At 40.0% G+C, this 26,610-nt stretch overlaps 1 protein-coding gene across 2 annotated transcripts in view; it reads left to right on the top strand.

The window, feature by feature from the left end:
* KSR2 (kinase suppressor of ras 2) overlaps nucleotides 1-26,610 on the top strand; it is a 561,531-nt gene that overhangs the window by 403,114 nt on the left and 131,807 nt on the right. For both annotated transcript variants that reach the window (XM_075835299.1, XM_075835310.1), the window contains exons 7-11: nucleotides 10,332-10,415; nucleotides 14,024-14,091; nucleotides 15,156-15,274; nucleotides 19,938-20,106; nucleotides 26,129-26,215. In XM_075835299.1, coding sequence (XP_075691414.1) covers nucleotides 10,332-10,415; nucleotides 14,024-14,091; nucleotides 15,156-15,274; nucleotides 19,938-20,106; nucleotides 26,129-26,215 — 527 coding nt within the window. The remainder of the gene's footprint in view (nucleotides 1-10,331; nucleotides 10,416-14,023; nucleotides 14,092-15,155; nucleotides 15,275-19,937; nucleotides 20,107-26,128; nucleotides 26,216-26,610) is intronic.

Here is a 26,610-nt window from a genome sequence, read left to right as displayed (position 1 = left end):
CAGATGTTTGTAGGCGTATTAGGGGCGTTTTTTCAGGCGTAATTCGAGGCGTAAAAGCCCGAATTATGTCTGAAACCACTGCGTGTGAACATACCCTAATAATGCAAAGCCCAAATTATTCCACTCCCAGTTTAGGAGTTTTTTCTTAATCACTACATCGAGAAAATTGAGAGGACGAGTCATCCATCCTTTAGAATTCCTTCCCCTACCAAGTATCCCAAGAAATTGTAGACCCATTAGGATATTTTATAACTTTAGCAGACTGATTCCTCTCTCACACTTTATGTATTGTCCCGTTCCACATCCTTTTTCCAATTTTTTAAATAATTGCAAGTGTTTTATCTTTCCTTCAATACTCTGTGCTGCTGTAGGCCGGGGATTTTAATTTTACAATGAACCCAACTATAGAAAGATCTTCCCCACATCTCCGGACCTCAGTGGCTGTGATCATGTTAGGCTTGGATCCTTATTAAGGGATTTTAGCATTTCATATTCATGGAGAATGTAACTTTTTTTTATTAATGGTATAATTATTTTGATCCTACTCACAATAGCTAATAGCTGATGTTGACCAATTCCCAACCTCTCCCCTCCTTTTTATATCTCCCCACTCTACTTCCTGGTCAGACCATGACTTTTTAAAATCAACGTTTCACTTTTCACCGCCCATTATGCTTACTGATCCCTTGGTTAAAGCTCACATAGAGTCTGAGCTTAAATTACGTTTTCAAACTAATTTAACCCCATATGCCAATTCCAGTAGTGTGTGGAAGTCTCATAAGGCCTACATTAGAGGTTTCCTAATAAAGTTGGCCTTCGAGCGAAACAAAGACTTACTTTCCAAACCAAACTGGAATACTGGCTATCTCGCTTTGAGCTGGCTAACCAGACATTTCTTAAAAATTGATTGGGGAGGTAAAGTTACAGCTTAATGCCGCATTTACGAATCACACGAAGGGAGAAGTCAGATGGACACAGACTGCATATACAGGCATGCTAATAAAATGGATAGCCTGCCAGCTAGGAAACGTAGAGCTTGGGATCGATTCAACTATGTATTTCAGACTAAGGGGACCGAAGGTGGAATCACCTCTAACCCAGATAAAATTTATAAGAACTTTTATGAGTTCTACGAAGATCAAGGGACTGAAAGAGGAATAACCTCTAACCCAGATTAAAATGTATGTTCTATGAACATCTTAATAGAACCCCTCCAACTCCCTCTTCAGCCACACTTACAGAATTCTTGAATTCACTCTCTTTGCCCTCCCCCACAACGGAGGCCTAAGCAACTTTGGGAGGTGATGTGGAGGACAAGGAGTTGGAGGCAGCAATTAAACATTTAAAAAATGGGAGAGCCCCTGGACCGGATGGGTTTTCATCCCTCTAATATACAGAGTTTGGTTATATTTTGCTTTCCTATCTTACAGTAGGTCAGTTTGTATTGGTCTATTCTGATGTTCTCAAATGCCAACAGAATTGTAATAACTGTTATTCCCAGACCTAAAAAAGACTCTTTAGATATAATAAATATTGACCTAAAGCTTTTTACTTTTATACTTGCCTCGCTGTTACACGCAGCTATTGCTGTAAACTCGTTATTCTCCCGGCTATAAAACAGTACCTGGGTAGTTGCAGAGGTACAGCTCATTTATCAGTGTAGGTCAGATGATCACAAGAGGTGAGTCACTGTGGCTCATTTAGAGAGAGAGAGCGACCTGATTGGTCTTTCTCTCCTTAAGAATCCACGGCCTCAGATTGAGGGCATCAATTATAGTACTTGCTATGTGTGTTTGCCATGTGAGAGTCAGATTGTGTGTTCCAGTCTAGTGTGTTTTTCTAGCTTTACCTAAGTATTTCCTCATTCTGTGTTTGCTTATGTTTATTCCTGTTAGTTGGTTAGTTCATCCTGTTTCATTGTATTTTTTTTGTCTTGCCAAGTTTTGCGATAGGTTAGGGACAGTGAGGGTTACTGGTGTGGTGTTAGGGTCAATGCTTTGGTACAGATCCAGGGATAGATATAGGGAGAGCTAGTTAGGGTTATCTTATTTTCATCTACCATTATCCGTTTGTTTTTTATCATCTGACTGCTATCATTACCAATCGTCTGTGGTTACCATCACCCCACTTTTATCATCGCCCATCGTCTGATGTTTTCATACTCTTCAAATTTACCCCTCACTATGTTAACCCTAGATATAGAGAAGGCTTTGAAAAGACTGTCCTGCCCATATCTTTTGACAGTTTTACACAAATTTGGTTTTAGGGTACCGATACTTACTGCTCCTAAAATGCTTTATGATACCCCGACAATGTACCTCAAACAGTGTAATACATTTCATAGGACACTACCCATTATGCGTGCCATTCATCAGGGGTACCCATTATCCCCAGCCTTAAATGCGCTTGTAATAAAGTCTTTGGCTGTAGCCATTACATCTCATCAGTCTATTCATGGGGTATCCATAAAAGGTCAATCATATAAGACTAGCTTATTTGTCGTTGACATGTTACTATCCCTCACCCAACCCTATATTTCTCTACCCAATCTTTTGTCCTTGCTTAATTCATTATATACAGTGAAGGAAATAAGTATTTGATCCCTTGCTGATTTTGTAAGTTTGCCCACTGTCAAAGTCATGAAGAGTCTAGAACTTTTAGGCTAGGTTAATTTTACCAGTGAGAGATAGATTATATAAAAAAAAAAACTGAAAATCACATAGTCAAAATTATATATATTTATTTGCATTGTGCACAGAGAAATAGGTATTTGATCCCTTTGGCAAACAAGACTTAATACTTGGTGGCAAAACCCTTGTTGGCAAGCACAGCAGTCAGACGTTTTTTGTAGTTGATGACGAGGTTTGCACACATGTTAGATGGAATTTTGGCCCACTCCTCTTTGCAGATCATCTGTAAATCATTAAGATTTCGAGGCTGTCGCTTGGCAACTCGGATCTTCAGCTCCCTCCATAAGTTTTCGATGGGATTAAGGTCTGGAGACTGGCTAGGCCACTCCATGACCTTAATATGCTTCTTTTTGAGCCACTCCTTTGTTGCCTTGGCTGTATGATTCAGGTCATTGTCGTGCTGGAAGACCCAGCCACGAGCCATTTTTAATGTCCTGGTGGAGGGAAGGAGGTTGTCACTCAGGATTTGACGGTACATGGCTCCATCCATTCTCCCATTGATGCGGTGAAGTAGTCCTGTGCCCTTAGCAGAGAAACACCCCCAAAACATAATGTTTCTACGTCCATGCTTGACAGTGGGGACGGTGTTCTTTGGGTCATAGGCAGCGTTTCTCTTCCTCCAAACACGGCGAGTTGAGTTAATGCCAAAGAGCTCAATTTTAGTCTCATCTGACCACAGCACCTTCTCCCAATCACTCTCAGAATCATCCAGATGTTCATTTGCAAACTTCAGACGGGCCTGTACATGTGCCTTCTTGAGCAGGGGGACCTTGCGGGCACTGCAGGATTTTAATCCATTACGGCGTAATGTGTTACCAATGGTTTTCTTGGTGACTGTGGTCCCAGCTGCCTTGAGATCATTAACAAGTTCCCCCCGTGTAGTTTTCGGCTGAGCTCTCATCTTCCACAGGATCAAGGATACCCCACGAGGTGAGATTTTGCATGGAGCCCCAGATCGATGTCGATTTACAGTCATTTTGTATGTCTTCCATTTTCTTACTATTGCTCCAACAGTTGTCTCCTTCTCACCCAGCGTCTTGCTTATGGTTTTGTAGCCCATTCCAGCCTTGTGCAGGTCTATGATCTTGTCCCTGACATCCTTAGAAAGCTCTTTGGTCTTGCCCATGTTGTAGAGGTTAGAGTCAGACTGATTAATTGAGTCTGTGGACAGGAGTCTTTTATACAGGTGACCATTTAAGACAGCTGTCTTTAATGCAGGCACCAAGTTGATTTGGAGCGTGTAACTGGTCTGGAGGAGGCTGAACTCTTACGGTTGGTAGGGGATCAAATACTTATTTCTCTGTGCACAATGCAAATAAATATATATAATTTTTACTATGTGATTTTCTGTTTTTTTATTTTTATATAATCTATCTCACACTGGTGAAATTAACCTAGCCTAAAAATTCTAGACTGTTCATGACTTTGACAGTGGGCAAACTTACAAAATCAGCAAGGGATCAAATACTTATTTCCTTCACTGTAGTCTCTCAGGCTTAAAAGTTGATGTAGATAGGTTGAAAGCAATGTTTCTGCATTTACCCTTTCCGAAAAGAGAGGGTCTTATTTCACAATTTGGTATCATCCATAGGGAACAATTCCTGACTTGTTTAGGCATAGATTTGACCCCCCCCCCCAGAAAAATTCTCTTTAAGCATAATTAAAAACGGCTCCCGATCTGACCCCCTTAGACTTTTATCTTTGGGGTCATCTGAAGGCAATTGTCTATGCTGTGAAGATACGAGATGTGCAGCAACTGAAACTACGGATACTGGAAGCCTGTGCTAGCATTTCTTCTGCGGTGTTGCTATCAGTGTGTGAAGAGGGTTGCATTGACAATCCAACACAATGGGCAGCACTTTAAACACATTTTATAAGTGGTCAGAAACTAGTAAATAACTCATGAAAGAATAAAGTAACGTTAAAACTAAGCACATCATTGTTTTTCTTGTGAAATTCTTGATAAGTTTGATGTGTCACATGACCCTCTTCCCATTGAAAAAACTAAAGTTGGATACAAAATGTCCGACTTCAAAATGGCCGCCATGGTCAACACCCAGCTTGAAAAGTTTCCCCCCTCCCATATACTAATGTTCCACAAACAGGAAGTTAATATCACCAACCATTCCCATTTTATTTAGGTGTATCCATATAAATGGCCCACCCTGTAGATTTAACCAATTGGGGTACTTACAGTCTCTCTTGTATTGGACACCCCCCCTTAATTTAAGTAGTTGCTCTCCCATGTTTTTTTTATATTTCTTTATATCCCTAACTATTTCTGTCCTCTCATTTTTTCACTCCAAAATATTTGATTGTATCTGGAATGGTTAAAAAGCATTACTACTTTGCTATATTATACTTATTCATAAAAGACGTGGAGGTCTATCTGGTCCCAGTTTTTGTAAGTAATATAAGGCGGCACAGATTGCTCAAAAGTCCACATTATCCTTAGACTCTAAAAGGTTTTCTATGTGAAACTGCCACTCTTCCTCCCTAATTACATACAAATTTCCTCAATACTACCCACTCCGGAGATACTGGAGAAAGTCTTAGTTTCAGTATGGTCTACAGACTTAACCATGTAGACTTCTGACTGTCGTTAATAACCCTATCTCCCCACTACCCCTGTGCTTCAGCCGTAAGCTTTTTCGTTGGTGGGAACATACTCACATTATCATTAGAGGAATTTCGCATCACTTTTGCCCCAACTGCAAGTGAATTATTTTGTCTCTTTCTTAGGGCTATTATACCCTTTACCCCCACGATAACTCAGTTTGAAAAGATTTGCCTCACTGACCCTTCAAGCAGAGGGAAAGTCTCTATATTATATTCTATCCCTAATGCTCCCTTCCATCATACAGTGAGACCTTTCATGTTACAATGGGCATCTGATTGACATACTGCTGGGTTACTACAGCTCTGCTCCTATGTACTTGAATAGGAGCAGAGCTGCAGTATGACCACTATACAATGGTCAGATCCATCTGCTTCCAGCACCAACAACTGCATAACTTTCAGTGCCGGATGCACCCGGAATAGTTGATCGGTGCGGGGTCTGGGTGTCAGACCCCCACCAATCATATACTGATGACCTATTCTGTGGATAGGTCATCAGTATGAAAAACCGCCCCATGCCCGGACAATCCCTTTACATATATTGGATTTAGTAAAACTCTTCTGCGTAGGTTGCTTTTACTTTCAGTCAGGGCCGGACTGGCCATCTTCCAACTCTGGCAAATGCCAGATGGGCTGGTGCACAGTGAACTGGCTGGCTGCCAAACACACAGTCATTATTACTTATAGCTATGGACTGAAGCCTATTCACTCTAGGCATCTGATCAAACTTATCTGTACACAGCCGCTGATCAGACAGATGGCAAGGGGTAGAAGAGGGTTGAGGTTTGCTGCCTCTGTACTCTATAATCAAACAACATGCAGAGCATTAACCATTCTGCCCTAAAAAGGAAAAATCTTCCTTCTGATCTCAAGTGGCGATCAGACTGGATCAACTTTCAAAGAAGGAGGGTGTGCCCCATGTCTTTTGAGGAGATTTTACATGACACAGGTTTTCTCCATATTTTTGTACGGTCCATTTATATACTTATGCAAGTTAATCATGTCCCCCCATAGTTGTCTCTTTTCAAGGCTGAATATGTTTAATTTTTTTAATCTTTCCTCATAACTAAGATTTCTCCATGCCTCTGTTCACATCTGCAGCAGAGCATCTGTTGCAGATTTTGGCAGATTTGACGGGGAAAATAGCGCTACATGCTGCATTATTTTTCATGTCAAAGCCATGAATACTACGCCAGGACCCAAACAACCCCATTGTAAGTCAATATCCTAGTATTGAGTGGCGTGTGTGCAGCATGTGTCCTAGGTTTGAGTCACATGTGTACAGTATATATTGGCGTTATTTATTTGTACAATATATATGGTGCCATTTTTCATGTGTAAAGTAAATAGTGGCATTATTCATGTGTACAGTATATATAGTGGCATTATTCATGTGTATATTATACATAGCAGCAATATTCATGTGAAAGGATTACTAAAATATTAATTTCATCCACCTAATAATTAAAATTCTAGCTAATTTCTCCTTACTGCCGAAAATGTATTTCATAATTAAATTAGAGACACATTGTATATCCTGGTAGTGTATAATGATTACATTTACTGCACACATCTGTCCTTAATATTTCTATAATACATTCAGCCCATCACATGCTGCTCGCATTTAGCAGTTTTGTGGAATTTATTGATTTATGAAATATCTAAGTAGCACAACAGGAAGACGGAATTTTGAGGAGCATCAGAAACCATGTACAATAATTTTGTACAGTTGTGGGGTGTGTCGGCAACCACACAAACATATTGCATGGACAGCAGAAGGGCTTGTGTGCTTTAAAGTGCCAGAACTGATTTTATGTCCCAGTCCGGCCCTGCTGTCAGTTCATACAATACTATGTTCTAACTATGACAAATGTCAATATAAAACCTTTTAAAATAAAATATTGAAAATGTATGCATGTAAATATGTACAAACTATATTACTTTTATGTATATGTGTGGGCCACAATCACTGTTGGACTTCTCCTACCTGGTAAAATCCATATTCCTATTCATATCATGCAGAACTATGAAACTTGATACGGTAAAGGTACTCAGCTTAGTTTTACCAGACCAATTAGTAAATGGACTTGGCAAACAGGTTCCCCCCACTTTGTATGCTAATCCACTTTTCCGGGGTTTTCGATATACTAAGGTTCCTTGAAACCTGATCAGGGGCTCCCCATAGACAGCAGAAGGACCTGTTACTCTCACCACAGGGGTGGGAAACTCAGCCTGCTCTAACATGTTTGTTATGAGGCAGGCAAAGCCGTATCAAATCAATCAAAGCTTTACCTGCCCATATAACAACCTTTTTTGAGGTAGGACTGGAAATAAGGGTTCTTCAGAAGTATTTCTATGATAATAAGGTTTCGTATCACTGTTGTACACATAAAAAGAACATAAAAGAATAAAAAAAACTAAACGGTTGCTAAATAAAATATACCATAGCACCATGGGAATATGTTTGATTAAAACAGTTTAAAAAAAAAAAGGGGCAATTAATGGCAATTTGACATTGTATTCCTCATGTAATAATGTGTAATGTAATAGATCCTCCACCTGCAGCTCAGTGCATTTATCTGTAAGAGTTAACCATAGTAAAATGCTTCTCTTGCTTTATACAAGGTGATTGATTTTCCTGTTTAAAAGAGTAAAGACTGAGCCATTCTCGTCCTACCTGAGAGCAATCTCATCTTCTCCTCTCTCCCGCTCCCTCACTCATCTCCCAAGAAGGAGGATCTGGCCTGAATTTGAATCCCATTTCAGCAACTGAACTATTAAGATGAGATAAAACTCTCAGCAAGGATGATAAAAAAAAAAAATCAAATTAACTTGAGGCTTGGCAGTACTGCAATAAACTCAAGGCTGTTAAGATGGAAGTATTTTGTATGCGCATTGGAGATAGAACCCAATCCTTTTCCCCATCCTTGCATCGATAAGACATTTTCTTACATGAATATTGGACTAGGCTAGCACTTGGTGTATAAAGTTTGATATCAGGCAGACATAATGATGTCCATTCTGCACATTCTGGTAAATTCTTCATGTTGCAAAATTTAAAAGGCATTGTTGGTGGAAAATAAAACCACAGGGCTACAGCAACTTCATGTTAAAATGGAAATGACAGTCAAGTATATCTCTTGGACATGGTAGGTATCTCTTGTACTTCCCCAAGTCCTCACATATAAACACACTGATATGAAAGTGGAGTTAAACTCAAAAATACTATCATTTATGTGTTTTACTTGGATACAGTGCCTTTCGAAAGTAATGTTTGTTTTTTTCCTGTTTTGTTGCAATACAACCTTGAATTAAAATTGATTATTGGGGGGTTTGTACCATTTGATTTATACAACATGCCTAACACTTTGAAGGTGCAAAATATTTTTATCTGTGACATGAACAATAATTTGGACAATAATCGGAGAACTTTAATGTGCATAAATATTCACCTCCTGAAAGTCAATACTTTGTGGTGCCACCTTTTGCTGCAATTACAGACGGAAGTCTTTTGGGGTCTGTCTCTATTAGCTTAGCACATCTAGACCCTGGGATTTTTGCCCATTCCTCCAGGCAAACTGCTACAACTCCTTCAAGTTAGATGGGTTGCATTAGTGAACAGCAGTTCCCAAGTCATTGTATAATGAAATGAAGAAATTGATCGGCACCTACACCCTGCACCAAGGTGCAGCAAAAATCAGCGTTATCCACACTGGAGCAAAAAAACTCTTTGGTAGATATCAGGCAGTGGTGCTGAGTGTCAAATGAACATGTAGAGTAATGCAATCTTCATAAGCAAGAAGAAAAATAGGAAGATACGGCACTCACCAAATCCAGATTTTCTTCAATTTATTTTCGTAATCCTATATGATAAAACCACATGGGCTACAAGGACACAAACACAGTACTCCCCAAAGACTGGCACGACAGCCGTTTCACGCCACATGACGCTTCATCTTGGTGCCACAAGGTGCATTCAGCGTGGCATAACATTCCTCAGACAATCATTGCTAACCTCATTGATAGCATGCCATGGCGTGTAAGTGCATGTATTTCTGTGCGTGGTGCTCATACTTGATACGGAATAAATCAAGATGTTTGGAATTTTTGTTTCCATTTTTTTTATCATTTACAATCATTTACATGTTTATTGATCCTGTGATTTCCACAATTCCAAAACTTTGCCTTCTTGGTGCTGCAATTTCAATGTTGAGGAGTATAGTTTGTGGCTTTGTTAAATCTCTGATTAATGCCCGGTCTGTGAGTTTTGGTGGGGGGCCTTCTCTTGTTAGGTTTGTAGTTGTGCCATAATCTTTAAATTTTGTTAGAATGGATTTAATGGTGCTCTGTGAAATGTTCAAATGTTAGGATTTTTTTTTCAACCCAACCCTGATCTATACTTCTCCACAACTTTGTCTCTGACCAGTTTGGAGAGCTCCTTGGTCTTCATGTTTCCATGTTTCTTAGTGGTGTTGTAGACTCAAGGGTCTTTTAGAACAGTCGTATTTATACTGACATCATGTGACTTTTATTGCACACATGGGGGCCTTATTTAACTACTTATGTGACTTCTGAAGTGAATTGGTTTGACTAGACCTTAATTAGAGGTTTCAAGCAAAAGGGAGAATACATATGCACTATTTTTTTAAAAAAAGTTTTAATTCCAAGTTGTAATAAATTAAAATGATTAAAACGTACTAGCATTAAAGCAACATAATGTCATAAAAAAATGATAAGTTAATTAACCATTTACAGGAATTTAAAAGTCAGACCGTATTAAACTTTGTTGGCTTTGTGCCAATATAACCCCCCCCCCCTCCCCAAAGACTAGAGAATAGAAATAAACTTAATCTTCTTGTTTGGCAGATATGTGAAGGTTAAAAAAAATATGTGTATGAGGGCTAGACATTTTTGACTATAGTGCCTCTGTATTAACAGAATGAATAAGATGTCTACCACAAATTGTCAATCATGTTCAACTTTGCCTAGGGGTCAACTTAATGCGCTCTTCTTCCTTCTTAGGTTCTCAACCAAGTATTGGATGTCTCAGACTTGTACTGTCTGTGGGAAAGGGATGCTGTTTGGACTCAAATGTAAAAACTGCAAGTATGTGATTCCATTTATATGTTGGTAGCAAGTTAAATGAGTCAGATGAAAGTTATGCTCGGACAGCAATATTGAAGAGCTTTATAAGAAAAGTGACCAAAACATTTTGAAGAAAAGCATATAAAGCTTAGACTTTATTTTTAATCACATATAGAAATCGGACCTAAGATTAATTTTACAAACCGGTCACATTGGTCTCTTCAGTGCAGATTATTGATAGATGTTTTAATAATATAGGTCCGAAAAAGTTTAATCCAAATATATTCACTTTAGCACCAAAAAATTAATTGTACTTCAAATGTAAAGTGAAACTTTGGGATAATTTTCATAGCAAAATAGACTCACAAGGGTCATGTAACATACTAGAGTAATTCATTCTTTCAGTTTGGTCTCGCAAATGCAATTTTCTAAGGTGCTCTGCACACCACAGGGTGGTCCTTAACATTAGAAAATAACTACTAAAGCATGTTACTGGGCTGTACATGTGAAGGGACCAAAATAACTCCCCCCTGAGTGAATTTATTAGCAGACCTGGCACCCATTTTTATGTAGGTCCATAATTATGAACATTTTCCTAGAGATTCACTTGAACTATTTATAGAATAATACTACACAGTATACAGTATAGTGATACTATATCCTGTCAATATTCACCACGTACGTACGTACGTACGTACGTACGTACGTACGTACGTACGTACGTACATACATATCTCTTCTACTGCTATAGTTAAGATTCCAGTGTATTTTTGTGCTATGGTTATCCAGTTCATTCCAATGTGATATTGGTCCGTTCCTGTCACCTTAATGTATGCCCTGTAATACCATGCTTTGTTAATTTTACCTTGCAATGTCATGTTTGTACACAGGGGTGCTGCTATCCTTTTTATTGCCTAAACCGAAACAAGTGAAAGGCTGGAATCACGCATGCAGTTTTTATTTGACTCTGGAAAATGCCGCAAAAACTGCAGTGTGATTCCAGCCACATCTCACCACTTCCTCTGTCAAATTAGAGATGGGAAAGTTCATGTATGGACTGTATATCTGCTAAAATGCTGCCCTCTGCAGTTAAGGAGTGCTGCCTGAGGTGAAGTTCTTACCCTTTCTCTTGGATGTTGCACCCCTGTTTGTACATGTATTTTAGTAGATGATCAGCCACCTGTTATTACACGGCAGCCAGTGAAGAAGGTTTTACAGTATTTGAGAAATAAAGATCTTTAAATGCCATATTCACAGTTTCCTGTGCTTTTATATGTGAGGCTACAATGAAGATATTCCATTGTTTTTATATCTTCTCTTAGTATAGGAATACATTTTATTACATTATAGTTTTTCGAGATGATACATTTAGTCCATTAACAAATTTGGGTGTATATTATGCAACGACACATAAGGTCCATCAACAAGCCCTGCTGTTGTGAGCAGCACAGATTAGCCAACATACTCTGGTGTGGCCTGTTATGTCTTCCTTGTGCCTTTTATTTTCACCTTCACACTTTAGATTTAACAAATAAATCTAATGGCCAAGAACAGTCAGCAGCACACCACTAAATAACAGGTCTTTTTTCACTGTGAACTTCAGAGACATCAGTCAGACGCTTGACTCTGTTTTGTATTTGGAAATAACCTTCACAAAGTTCTCAGCGGCTGCGACTATAATAGAGCGAACTCAATTTCTAGCATAAAAATGAAAACGAGGACAAAATCAATCTTGAAAACGATAGGTATTTGATCAAACATATTGCCCGAACTACATCACAGTCATATTTACTAAGGGGTAGGCAGGAAAACTCATCCAAACTTAGCAGTGTGGTAAGTACTGTCTAGTTTACTTGACCATCAAATGGGAGAAGCAAAATGATATACTGTATGCTATTATAGTAAAAACAAATATGTTTAAAAAAAAAATCCATAGAAAAAAAGAAAATTACAGTTTTGGATGTCATTTTTATTAATTGGATACTTCTCCAATGTGTTAGTCACTTATTCGTAAATGATCGGGACATAAAAGACCTGAAGTTTGCATGAATATGAACTGACAGCTGATAGGACAACCCCATAATGTTTTATGATGTTTAGTGACCAGCAGTAAAAAAAACAATGGTGGAAATATTTCCAGAATCATAACTGTATAGGCTTGGAAAACTACTGACTAGCGCAATATCTACTTATCCATATCCTTGTGTACATTGCTCCTGTGCTTCAAGTGATAGCTCTGCATTGTTGAATTTACTATATTGCTCTTCTTTTTAACTGCATTTTAACCCCCATATATTATATCATGTTTTATTGTTGTAAGTTTCTAGCCATTTAATGTAGTAATAAGTAATGAGATTAATGAAGAGCATGGTCATATATTAAAAACGGAATATTTTGCACATTTTAACACACTTAAAGAGGCTCTGTCACCAGATTATAAGTGCCCTATCTCCTACATAATCTGATTGGCGCTGTAATGTAGATAACAGCAGTGGTTTTTATTTTGAAAAACGATCATTTTTGGGCAAGTTATGAGCAATTTTAGATTTATGCTAATTAGTTTCTCAATAGACAACTGGGCGTGTTTTTACTTTTTACCAACTGGGTGTTGTACAGAGGAGTGCATGACGCTGACCAATCAGTGACCAATCAGCATCATACTCTCCTCATTGTTCCAGCCCAGCTTCTTTCACTGCACAATCACACTGTCCTGTGGATCATGCTGGGCTGGAACAATGAGAAGTGTATGATGCTGATTGGTCACTGATTGGTCACTGATTGGTCACTGATTGGTCAGCCTCATACACTCCTCTGTACAACGCCCAGTTGGTAAAATGTAAAAACACGCCCAGTTGTCTATTGAGAAAGTCATTAGCATAAATCTAAACTAGCTCATAACTTGCCCAAAAATGATCGTTTTTCAAAATAAAAACCACTGCTGTTATCTACATTACAGCACCAATCAGATTATGTAGGAGATAGGGCTCTTATAATCTGGTGACAGAGCCTCTTTAACGTGTCCCTCTTCATCCAGTCTCATACTTACTATTTTCAGAGCATAAAGTTTGTAATTTCTGCTTTTTTGGGGATTTTAATTAACTGTTTTAGGGTAAACTTTCCAGCCGTTGGACAGACTTCGGGGGGGGGGGGGGGGGGGGGCTCAGATCTAGTTCAGTCACCCCAACTTATCTTAAAGGGTGTTGTATGGAATTTTAACTTTGTAAGGAAAATATAACTCATCTTTTTGCTTCAACATGTTGTGGCCTGTGTGATCACATCATGTAATATTCATAGGCTCATGAAACTGTCATGCGGTACACTTGCACGAGGAGATGAATCATTGCAGATCATCCTAGCCACATTCTTATGATGCCAGCTACCCTGAGTGATACTAGTGCCATAGGCCATAAAAGCACATACATTTCCAAAACTTTGCTATCTATTCTGGATCATTACACATAGCAAGATTTATACATTGCATAAATGCAGTAATGTACATAGGAAATTTACTGTATCTTGCCATATGTGTTTATTCTGCATTTTTCTTAACGTTGCACCTTCACAATAAGTTGCCATTGTGTCTTACTCTTTATATCAATTAGTTCATTTATTTTCTCATTCCTCTTCAGACTAAAGTGCCACAACAAATGCACCAAAGAGGCCCCTCCATGTCATTTATTGATTATACATCGGGGAGGTATGTATCCTGGTAGTGAGATGTCAAATGTAAGATATTTAAAAAATCTAAGATTTTTTTTTTTTTTTTTTTTAAGTAGCTTTGTTAATGCAAGGTATTGTTTAGGTAACCTCAGTGAAATAAAGACAATTCATTAAGATGTGCATTTTAGTGATTCCATCAGAATTCCCTTAGATTTTATTGCAGGAAGAGCACTAAATCCGCATTTACACGGAACAATTTTTCAAAACATGCATGAACAATAAGTGAAAATTGTTCCCAATAATGGTCACCTCTAATCAAAGTAACTATTGAAAATAAATCACCCTTTCCAAATGCAAGTCGATTGTAGTTGCATGTTTACGGTATATGTTGGACAGTCGTACATTATTAAGTAGGAACAATTCATTTCGGTCAACGATAAATAATATTTTGATCATTGAACATTTTGTGGATTTACACTGGGTTATTGTCATTACAATTGTTCTGAATGTCTTAATCGTGAACATAAATGGCAAGTGTAAACTGAACCTAAAGGGGTAGATTTCTTTAGAAAACCCATTTTCATATACCTTGAGTATATTGAAAAGTTGCATCCGTAGTGTTCTACCTTCAATCAACACTGTTAATGTATTTTTACAAGGGCCGACGATTGAGGGAACATGTAAAAGGGTGTAAAAGGTCCCAGCTATCAGTCGACAAACAAGCAAATGCATCTTTCATGCGGTCCTAAAAATGATCGTGGTCGTAAACAGGGGATGTGCTCTTGATCCAACTGCATAGGGACGAACGTTCTTGATTGCTCCATGTAAATGGAGATAAACCAGCCCTGATCGGCGTGTTACATTGTCGAATGGTGCTCGTTTACCGGCATATATCTCCTGGTATAAAAGTCTCCGACAACCCCTTCAACCACTGTTGTTAAGCACTAGAGTGTCTCTGGCTAGCATGCAGTAGCTTGTATAAGATGTGCTGATGTGACTAAAGGGGGGAAATCCAGCAAGTGCCACATATTTATTGATTACTTCTAAACCAGAAAACAAATAAAAACAGTTTATTAACACAGTTGTTTTTTCTCATTTCAGCCCGACTAGTTAGGACTGAGTCTGTACCATGTGACATCAACAATCCTTTAAGAAAACCTCCACGATACTCAGACCTCCATGTTAGCCAAACCCTTCCTAAAACCAACAAAATTAACAAGGTAAGTCATTATTGCTCAGTACAGTTTTGACCACTTATTATATGCCCAGCTTTAGAAAACATACAGTAAATGACCAGATCAGAGGAATACGCTGTCTAAAATTTAGTACACCAGAAATACCATACATTCATATTCTTCCTGCTGAAAGTCACCCATTATTTTGGGACATGGTGTCTGGTTTGCAGCAAGCAGCATACAGATTTTATTGTTTTCTACCGGCATACAATCATCTAGTTCTGGTTTCGTTGGAGGACTGTAATGAAGGGGCTGAATGTAGGAAGCTATGTTCATCAAATCACATTTATTTATATTGTCAGTTTCAATAGCCAAGACATATGTATATACGTACCGGATAAATTTCAGGCCTGGCATGGACGATAATGTATTTGTACAGATGACTAGAGTCAAGGACAGATGATAAATACGCACATCTACACCACACAACAGATAACAGGAAGCACAGACCTGATTGCATTACATTGATTTGTGTTATGCCAGTCATTGCAATTACAGCATGTTCTTCCCATTTATAATGTAAGATCTAACTCATGGTTACTTCTAGATCGGAAGCAGTAAACTTCCCATTGCATTCAGTGGTATTGCTGGTTATTTCAGAGTGTGGTCTTTTGGGGCTACTGGCTCCAGCTCTCCATTGTTTTCTTCCGCATCTGTTTGACCGCAGATCCAAGATTTCCAACATAGTAATATCATAACTATGTAAAAATTACTAAATGTCCCACATTAAAACTGAGAAGTTATACAGGCGAGGATTTAGGAACTAGTGTACAATTATTCAATTGATTATTATGCAAAATAAGGCTCTATTAATATCTGCGTCAGGGCTTTACATTGTTCTGCTCCGTTATAGGACCTGAGCAATGAAAAAACAGACTCGCCAGATCCGTCGTATGACGGAAACCAACGGAGCCTGACTGAACCCATTCACTTTGGGTTTCCATCACGGTGTCTGTCGTTTTGCAGGACAAAATAGCACAGCATGAATCTGGCGCAGATGTGAGCAGAGCATTAGTTACTTATAGTAGTCACATGAGTCTTCTTGCCCATGAGTCTGCTTGCATGTAGATTTAAGGAAAAGGGTGGGTTGGGATTTCATCCCCTATGGTTAATGAAATTCAACCTGTTTCTAGGAAAATTGGGTGACAACCAGTAGAGTAACGGTAGGCACACAGCTTTCCTAGACTCCAGGAAGTCCAAAATGATGCATCTGCCCTGTTATGCAATGACATAGAAGCGAGGGACGTGTCACTTCATAACTAGACCTTTGCGCCAATTTAGGAGTCTGGGAAAGCTGGGTGACAAATGAGCTTGATCAGAACATGACTAGAAAAAAATGAATAGAATTATTATCAACTAGAAAAAAAGAGCAACTAAAGAACATATCTATTGGTGACAATTATTTAGTTTTTAAAATTAACTTTGCTATGTGTAAAAAAAGTTTGCATCAGATATAAGCACTTGCTGACTGCTATGTTTATTTTCCACATTTGTAGAGAATGCAGTGCCCCAAGCAAACAGCTCAAGCTATAAAATATAATAAAATCGTAAAATGTTTGGGATAAACATGACACTAAACCTAGATTAAACAGACGGACCAGAAATAACTTTGACATTTGAATTGTAGGGCAAAATACCAATTTTAGCTGAAATTATTACATAGGCTCCTGTTTTACTTCTCAGACATGTATGTTTGCCTGTCATCACTGAACAATTTATCTGTGCAAAATACAGACAATGACAGATATTTCCGAAGGCGCGGTGCCTTATTTTCTTTTCAGAACAAATGGCTTTATATATAGAACTAAACTGATGCATTTGCATGAAAATAGAGTAATGCCTCTGACCAAAGTCCTTATTGTGATCCATGTAATGTATTCAATATATTTATGAGCAAAAGCTTCCTTACCATAGGGCTTGCACTCCAGGGATTTTTGACAAAATAATGTCAGTTAGACTATTGTGCGTGTGTGTATATATATATATATATATATATATATATATATATACAGTATATATATATATATATATATATATATACATATATAATGAGAAAAAGAGTAAAGCAGCACAGCAACAGCAGTGGGTGCAGGCCTCCTAGGTTGAGGCTAGGAACCCTTGCTAATGAAATTCCAAAAAATGAAGAGGCAGCACTCCAAGGAAATTGGTGGAAAAAAGTGGTGTGTTTATTCACCCCAGGCAGGCAACGTTTCGATCCGTATATATATATATATATATATATATATATATATATACATACATACAGTATATACAGAGAGAGAGAGAGATGTTATAAAATGTAAGTTTGAACGTTCTAATAAGTAAACGTGATTTATTGTTAATTATTCTGTCAATGCAATGAGGCCATTCATTGATTAACGTCACAAGATTCTTGATGAATTTACTAAAGATCGCAGGGGAAGCATTCTCGAATTACTACAGGAGCAGTGGGCAAGGGACAGAGGGGTTATGCTGAGGGCACAATGTTCACTTGTTCCTTCGTAAAAACTGACTGACTGGCTGCGGAGCCATCTGCTTGCTGCCTCTTCCCAGATGGTATGTAGAGATTTTAGGCATTGTGTTTTTACATATAAAAAAAAAATAAGATAATAACAAAACAAATAAACACTGGTAAGGAGGTGGACTGTTAAAACTGAGAAAATGTGTGGGAAATAAAACCGAGGCCTGGTAATGGAAAAACTTCATCCTCTACCTTTTATATCCCTTTGTATCCTTTGCCTATACAGAACAAGTGAGGTTATTTTGTGGCTCAGCTAATGCTTTTGACTATGTGGTGCCACAATTTAACTCATTGACATCGCCTGTTCTTTGTGAATTCATTTGTTTCATTTTAGTGATATCACAGGTTTTCTTTGATGTCACTGGTAGCATTCTGACACACATTCACTAAAGAAACACTAAGCATTGAAAATTCAAGAAAAAAACAAGACTTATCCCAGCAATTCCTCCACCTTATTATTGTTTCTATTATGTCTCATACTGCAATAACTAAGAAGTATATCCAAATCCTTCCTGTGTGATCCAGGAGAGCATCAATTTACCCTCTTCCTCTTCACAATCCTGTGTCTGACAACTGGCTGCAGCAGCTTACCCCTTCTGCCCTGTCTGCAGTAGGGCACAAGGATTGTGAAGCTCTGTATATGGCTATGACCCACCCCCGGAGCTGCTCACTGTCTGAAAATGGATGAGATCCTCAGAAAATGAATCACTATTCTCTGCGGGAGTTCAGGGACATGTAGACAATCCTGCAGAATGACACACAGTGTGAGCAATATTTATCTCCTGATTACTTGTGTTATGAAATTACAGGTTTAGTGTTTATGAAAGACTTACCACTTTAAAACTCAGAACATTAAGGTTAGACTGTAGAGATTCTACACCATCTCCATGTTAGGCCTCGTTCACATCTGTGTCCGGCTTCGATTCATGGGTTCCATTAGACCTTTCTGTCAGAGGAACCCATGAACAGAAAGCCAAACGGAAACTCAAAGCTTCTGTTTGCATTACCATTGATTTCAATGGTAATGCTTCCGTTGGAAATGGTTTCCGTTTGTCTCCGTTCCGTAAGGTTTCTACTTTTTTAGCGGAATCAATAGCACAGTCGACTACGCTATTGTTTCCTCTTCCATCATGTCTATTTTAGTGAATACCTGTATTCCCCACGAAATACCAATTCTGGAACATATTTTCTTAGAAGCCTTCATTGTGTCATTCCTCTGTTATTCCTCCTAGAAATGTATAAATAAAATGACAACTGGGTGTTACCGTTTCCCTTGTCAAAGTGGTATGGCCCTACACAGTCTCACTCTCTGAGCACTGATTGGCCAGTGTCAGTCTGTGTAGGGACACACCCCCAACTGGTAGTACCCAATTGTCAATGTATTCATACATTTTATAAGAGGAATAACAGAGGAACAGGAAAACACAGAGTTCTAATAAACAATGCTTCATAATTGTAAATGTCATGGGTAATACAAGTATTTTCTGAAACAGACATGCCAGGAGAGGTGACAGGTCCTCTTTAACACATCTGAATTTTCAGGATTTAAGTTAAGTGGTGATAGTAGTGGCAGACCCCACTACGTCCTGAGCAAAATTTATTTTAGGTATTATTGGATTGCGTTTCCCAGTGGAAGTATATATAGATCATCAAACCTACAATTCACAATGGCTTTGCTTATGTGCATTTATTACAGTACTGTTATAATTAAGGGCCGGTTCACATCAGCGTTGGCTTTCCGTTTAGGGGTTCCGTCGGAGGTTTCCGTCGTGGAACCCCTCAACGGAAAGTCAAACGGAAACCTTAGCTTAGCATCCCCATTGATATCAATGGTGACGGAAACATTGCTAATGGATTCCGTTTGTCATCGTTCTGGCAGGTTTCCGTTTTTTTCCACGATGGAAACACCCGACGGAACCCCTGAGCGGAAAGCCAACGCTGATGTGAACAGGCCCTAATATACTTCCAATCTAACTTATCCATATTACTAGATTATTAGATATAGCTAAAAGTTTTGTCCATATTACTAGATTATTAGATATAGCTAAAAGTTTTGTCCAATGTATCACAGTGCGTCTTCTCTCCTCTCATTTGGTTCCCAATGTGTTATCTCTTTTGTTTTCCCAGGACCATATTCCAGTGCCCTACCAGCCAGATTCCAGCAGCAACCCTTCCTCTACGACATCCTCTACACCGTCCTCACCTGCTCCTCCGCTTCCCCCCAGTGCCACCCCACCCTCTCCTCTTCACCCATCCCCACAATGCACCCGCCAGCAGAAGCCGTTCAACTTACCAGGTACCAAAGCCCACCTGGGACAGGCAAAGAGCTTCCCAACCTAATTCTGTGCTAAATTACTGACACAGTAAGGGCTTATTCAGACAAATGTGGGGAAACTCGGACGTGAAAAACGGCCGTTTTTCATGTCCACGTTGCCCCCGTGGGGGTCCCGTTTTCACGGATCCCTATAGAATTGATTTTATGGAGGAATCCATGAAAACGGAAGACAAAAAGACATGTTCTATTCTTCAATGGACCCTTCACACGGTCCGTTCAAACAACGGCCGTGTGAACGGCCCAATTGAAATACATGCGTCCATGTCACGGCCGTTGTTTTAACGTTTGTCTAAATAAGCCCTAAAGGTTACACTAGATACATATGAGTTTAAAGGAAGTTTTGTTGTTTTAAGGAATTATCACCAGGTTGAGATAAAATCGTGCACTGGGGCGCAGTTTGTGTTTACATACACATACTGTACCTTGACAGGTTGCCCTATGAAAGTGATACCTACATAGTTACATATGTATGCATCCCAAATATCTTACTCATAGCCCTTCCTGTATGGACATACACATATAAAAATTACTTCACTCCTCAACACTACAGCCTTTTTTATTTAAGTGTATATTGAAATATTAGGTTGCCTCATGTGCTCCGAACATTTAGCTTTTTTACTTAAAACCAAAGAACCCCCTAATAGGTAACAAATGCCATTTCCGTAAATTGGCAGTTAGATTTTATATTTAAAAAAATATATATGTATAAGCAAGTTTAATATTCATGTACTTAGTAACATAGATGATCAAAAAGGCCTTTACTTTTTATTTACTAACAAATTTATTTTTGTCATTAGCACAATAGGGAACTTGCACACTTGTACTTTCCCACTCGAGTTTCTCCACCCCAAATTTTTCAAACCATGCCTTTATGGACCTCGTTTTTTGCACAGGGGCGCATTCATTCAAGAATAGAAAAGTCAAACTGTTGCCAAAAAGTTGGAAGCAAAGCATACAATTATCTAAATGTCTTTGTATGCTGCAGCATTAAGATTACCCTTAACTGGAAATAATAGGCCTAGCCTAAACACTGAAAAACAGCCCCAGACCATTATCCCTTCTGAAATTGTTAGAGTTCTACCAGCATCCTTCAAACCAAGATTCGCCCATCAGACTGCCAAATAGAGAAAGATAATTAATCACTCGATAGAGCAAGTTTACACTGCCCCAGAGTCCAGTGGCGGTATGCTTTAGACCCCCCCCCCCAGTCGACGCTTGCCATTTTACATTGTGATCTTAGGCTTTTGTGCTGCTGCTCGACCATGGACATCCATTTCTTGAAACTCCCAACATAAAGTTCTTGTGCGGATGTCACTTCCAGGGGCAGTTTGAAACTGGCTGATCTGTGGTTACTCCAAGACGCTTCCTCTACACAATAATTACACTTACAGTTGACTTGGGCAAATCTAGCAGATCAAATTATTTCCATGTTTAAAGGGTAGCTAAAATGTCAAAAAATCTGTGGGGATCTGAGCACTAAGACCCCAAAGCAGCTAGAAAGTCTATGAGCCCGTACACCAACTGCTCGGCTTTACGAGAAAGGTCGATAAAAAAACAAAGCAGCTCACCCGAGCATTTCTGCTGCTTTGTTTTAGTGATCGGTGGGGGTCTCAGTACTCGGACCCCCACCGATCAAAACTTCTGACATGTCAGGAGTTTTTTGAAAGTTTAGTTACACTTTAATTTCACTCAGCTCTTAAAGGGGTTGTCCAGGCGCGGAAAACTGACAACCTGTATATGATCGGTGGGGGTCCAACACCCAGATCCTGCACCGATTAGCTGCTCCGGCTGCCTCCGTACGCCGGGTGTTATGCAGTGCATGCAGTGTTCTGAGTCGGAAGCAGATGGCTCTTACCACTGCATGGCGGCGGTACTGCAGAACAGCAACTCTACTCCTATTCACTTAAATAGGAGCTGAGCTGCAGTACTGAAGCTTGGCCGCTATTCCGTGACAGGAGTCTTCTGCTTCTGGCATGAAAAATTGGTGCCCGGAGCAGCTGATCGGTGCGGAGTCTGGTTGTCGGTCCCCCACCGATCATTTACTGATGACAACCCCTTTAAGTACAACCAAAACTACTATTAATGTTTGTCTATAGAGATTGCATGGCTGTTTGCTTGATTTTATTCACCTGCTTGCAGTAAGCGTGGCTGAAACACCTGAACTCAATAATACTCCACAATAATAAGTCCACATACTTTTGGCCAATCAGGCATTTCATAAATTCTGGGGTGTTTTGGCAATGGTTCAACCTGTGCACCTGAGTAGGGGCTCAGTAGGTAAGGGAGCCCTCTACCACCTGTCTATTAGATTGCATGTATGGACTGAGGTAATACCTTTCATAGCTCACAATTACTCGTGGATTCTTGGAGAGACAGAAGGACCAAACTCTTTGATAAGGGGGATGCTCTATGCAAGGATCAGTAAGGGTCCCAATTGCCAGAACCCTACCAACTAGACTGATATTTTAGTCATTAGTTATTTTTGTGACAACTCCTTTACTTTTCTATATGAGGGACCGAAAATGAAAAGTAATTTTGAAATAAGCGTAAATTAACTGCTAAATAAATTCAGAAATACAAAATTCCATGTTTCCCCACAATATTTGGTTAAATATATGAAAAACACTGCATATTGTGTATAGCAGGTAGAAGATGGCAGCACCTCAAAAGATAGAGCATAGGGAGCTGTGCGAACTTGACCATAATCCAAATGGTCCCTTAGATACACCAAAACAAAATGATTGCATCACTCTGGAGTGCTGCGATCATTTCGTTTTGGTATATATATATATATATATATATATATATATATATATATATATATATATATATATACACACACAGGTTGATTCAAAAGGGATGGTGCAAAAGTAACAGCCTGGCTTGAAGGACTGATTGGAAGAGGACAAATTCGCTGACAGGCTGGTGTTCAGCGATGAGGCTACCTTTCACCTCAGTGGGAAGGTCAATCTCCACAACGTTAGAATTTGGAGCTCAGAAAAACCATCGAGCACATGAGAAATTCCAAAGTAAACTGTTCTGTGCAATGAGCAGGCGCAAAGTCTACGGTCACTTCTTTTTTGCCGAGGATACTGTCACTGGCCACTCCTACCTGGAGATGAATGAATTATGCCACAGATAGAGGAAGATCTGCTAAACCTAGTCTATCAGCTGGTTGGTTCACCTCCACATTTCCATTTGGATGTTCCCCAATACCTGAATGAAACTCTACCGGAATGTTGGACCGGCCGCGCCGGAAACAATGATTCACCAATGTTGCGCTGGCATCCACGATCGCCAGATCTAACACCCTGCGACTTTTTTTATGTGGGGCTACATCAGGGACTCTGCTGTGTATCTGCTTTCCCAGCCGCAGGATCTGAACGACCTGAGACATGACTGAAACGGTGGAGTCAATATCCGAGGATATGCTGGCAAGCGTCTGGACAGAACGTGGTCTACCGCCTAGACATCTACCGTGTCACCAATGGAAATCAGTTTAAACATTTGTAGCGTATAGATAAACTCTATAGATAAATAGTGTGCCGTTTCATGTTAATAAATTTGTGTTATGTTCTCTCAGTTATGAATACTAAGGGGCCGTTCACATATGGCCGTTGTCCCTGTCAGTTTCCCTCCAGCGTATTGCAGAAAAGCCGGAGGGAAACTGATTCTGGAACGGATCCCATAGCTTTCTATGGGATCTGTTCTGGCACATGGAACAGACGTTGTGCCACCATACGGCGCCAGACCTGTGCAGGAGCCGGATCCAAAAACATTACCTGCATCGTTTTTGAGTCCGGCTCCCTGGGAGGTCCGGCGCGTATCCTATTTATTCATCCACCTTCCGGCAGAACCCATTGTGTGAACCCCCAGCCAGAGCATTGCCGATGCTCTGGCCGGGAGCAGGAACGGTATTTAGTGCCACCCATGCATCCCCTGTAGATAGGTCCATGCACCCCCTGCATATAGCACCACTCACACCCCCCCTATTGATAGCGCCAACCCCCCTCTATATAGCACTACTCTCCCCTGTAGATAGCGACACTGTAGCTCCCTTTAGGAGCGGCATTCCTGGCCACAGTGTTGCCAACGCTGTGGCCGGGAATTCCGCTCCAGGAGACACCCCTGACATCACTGTGGGGATTCTGGAGCGGAAACCCCGGTCAGAGCGCCGGTAGTGTTACCGACGCACTGGCTGGGGATTCCGCTTCTAGAGAGAACCTCTGACGTCACTGTCCATATATTCTTCTACTAGAGGGAGCCCCTGATGTGCCTGTCCATATATGGACTGTGATGTCTGGGGCTCCTCCTGTAGGGATTCCCGGGCCAGAGCTTTGCTAACGCTCTGGCCTGGGACTCCGCTCACTGTCCATATAAAGAGGGGCTGTGGGTGGCACTATCTACAGGGGGGCATGAGTGGCACTATCTACAGGGAGGGCACTATCTACATGGGGCATAAGTGCCACTATCTACGGGGGGGGAGGCGTGAGTGGCACTATCTACAGTGAGCATGAGTGGCGCTATCTTCAGGGGGGCATGAGTGTCACTATCTGCATGGGGCATTTGTGGCGCTATCTACAGAGGGCTGTGTGACACTATCTACAGGGGGCTGTGTGACACTCTACAGGGGGCGGTGTGGCGCTATCTACAGGGGGCTGTGTGGCAATATCTACAGAGGGCACTTTGGCAGTATCTACAGAGGTAACTGGCACTATCTACAGGGATGTGTGTGGCATTATCTACATAGGGCACTATGACATTATCTACAGAGGGCACTGTGTCATCATATACAGAGGACACTGTGGCATTGTGTACAGTGGGCAGTGTGGCATTATCTACAGAGGGAACTGTGGCAGTACCTACAGATGGCAATGTGGCATCTAAAGAGAGCAGTGTGGCACTATATACAGAGGGCACTGTGGCATTATATAGAGGGAGCACTGTGGCATTACCTACACATGAAATTCATCAGTTTTCATCAGTTTTTAAAACGGACAGTTAAAAATGGTGCAAAACGTTTTGCAAACTGCCGTAAAAAATGGAAAAACGGAACGGATACAAAACAGATGCAAAACAGCCGTCATAAACGGACCAAGACAGCCGTTTTTAACAGCCGACCCCGTACCTTGTCGTGTGAATAGAAACAACAGCAATCTCGGTGTAGTGTGCAATGGAGTGTTTAAGAGATGCAGGGTGGGATTGGGTAGCTGTCAAGGCGCCAAAAATGATCTACTCCCTGAAGTTAGGGCTAGTTGGTGCCTTTGCAGGTTCACAAGGCTTCCTCAAAGATCTGAGGTGAGGTGAGTGGACAGCAGCTGCCTTCTGGGCTCTCCCTCTCGGCGCCGGCCTCAGCTCTGCTCTGGAAATGACATACGTGACATTACAATGTCTGTGTCAGATTTCAGTATAGCGCCGAGGCTGCAGCAGAGAAGGAGAGTCCTGACATGACAGGACCACGTCAGAAGTTTTGTGAAATAGCAAGTACACAACATGTATCTACTCTATCATGTGTCCAATCTATCACAAGCTATGCACCACTCTGATAAAATTGGCACATTTTCGGACCCTAGACTACCTTTTTGGTGGACCATTGTGGTAAAAACTGATGTTAAAAACGGATGGTAAAAACTGATGACAACTAACAACAACCGATGACAACTGATGATTTTGTAGTAAAAATTGTTAAAAAGACTGATGGCAACTGATACATTTTTGCATATACGTGCAATAATATTTCTGATATACGTGAACGCACCCATAAGCTTATTTTTGCACCATCCTTTTTTAATCCCCCTGTATATATAATTAAAATCTATGGGATATGCATACTAATTCACTATCACCATTTTAGGGGCCGTTACTTGCATTTGGACAGTACAAACCTGTGTATGAACAAATGAGCATCGCCCAAACACTGTCCTGTTCTTGAGGGTTATGAAATATAAGCGTTTGTTGGCTTGAAATGTTTCTTTTCTTCCAGGGTCGAATAACACCTCTCATCCATGTGCCTCATCTTTTCTGCAAGGTTCTCATTACTACAAATACAAGCAGCAGTTCATATTTCCAGGTAATGCTATTATTGTATTCACATTACTTCTGTAAATATCTTTTCAGTAAAGAAATTACCATTATGATGACCATGCTAGAAGAGTTCTTAATTTATGGAGACCTATACAGCTGAGCAACAGGATTTCTCACTTTCCTTGATCTTGGTGTTGCTTTTGATAAATATTTGAACACCATGGTGTGGTTGTATGATTGAGAATCAGGCTCCTTGCTTTGGAAGCCCAGCCTTCAGACCATGTTTGATGTGTTTCCAGATACTTATTCCACAATGTTATTATCATGCTTGTTTTGCTAGTGTACAATCACCCCTATTTTCTGTCTGTCGTGGTAGAGATACAGTGGTGTATTAAGATAAAGTTTGCTAAGATAAAAATTTGTAATATAATAAATACTATA

This window comes from Rhinoderma darwinii, chromosome 1 (assembly GCF_050947455.1).
Source record: "Rhinoderma darwinii isolate aRhiDar2 chromosome 1, aRhiDar2.hap1, whole genome shotgun sequence".
Lineage (NCBI taxonomy): Eukaryota > Metazoa > Chordata > Amphibia > Anura > Rhinodermatidae > Rhinoderma > Rhinoderma darwinii.
The sequence above is the reverse complement of the archived record's forward strand: the minus strand, read 5'-3'. Positions and strand labels throughout refer to the sequence as shown.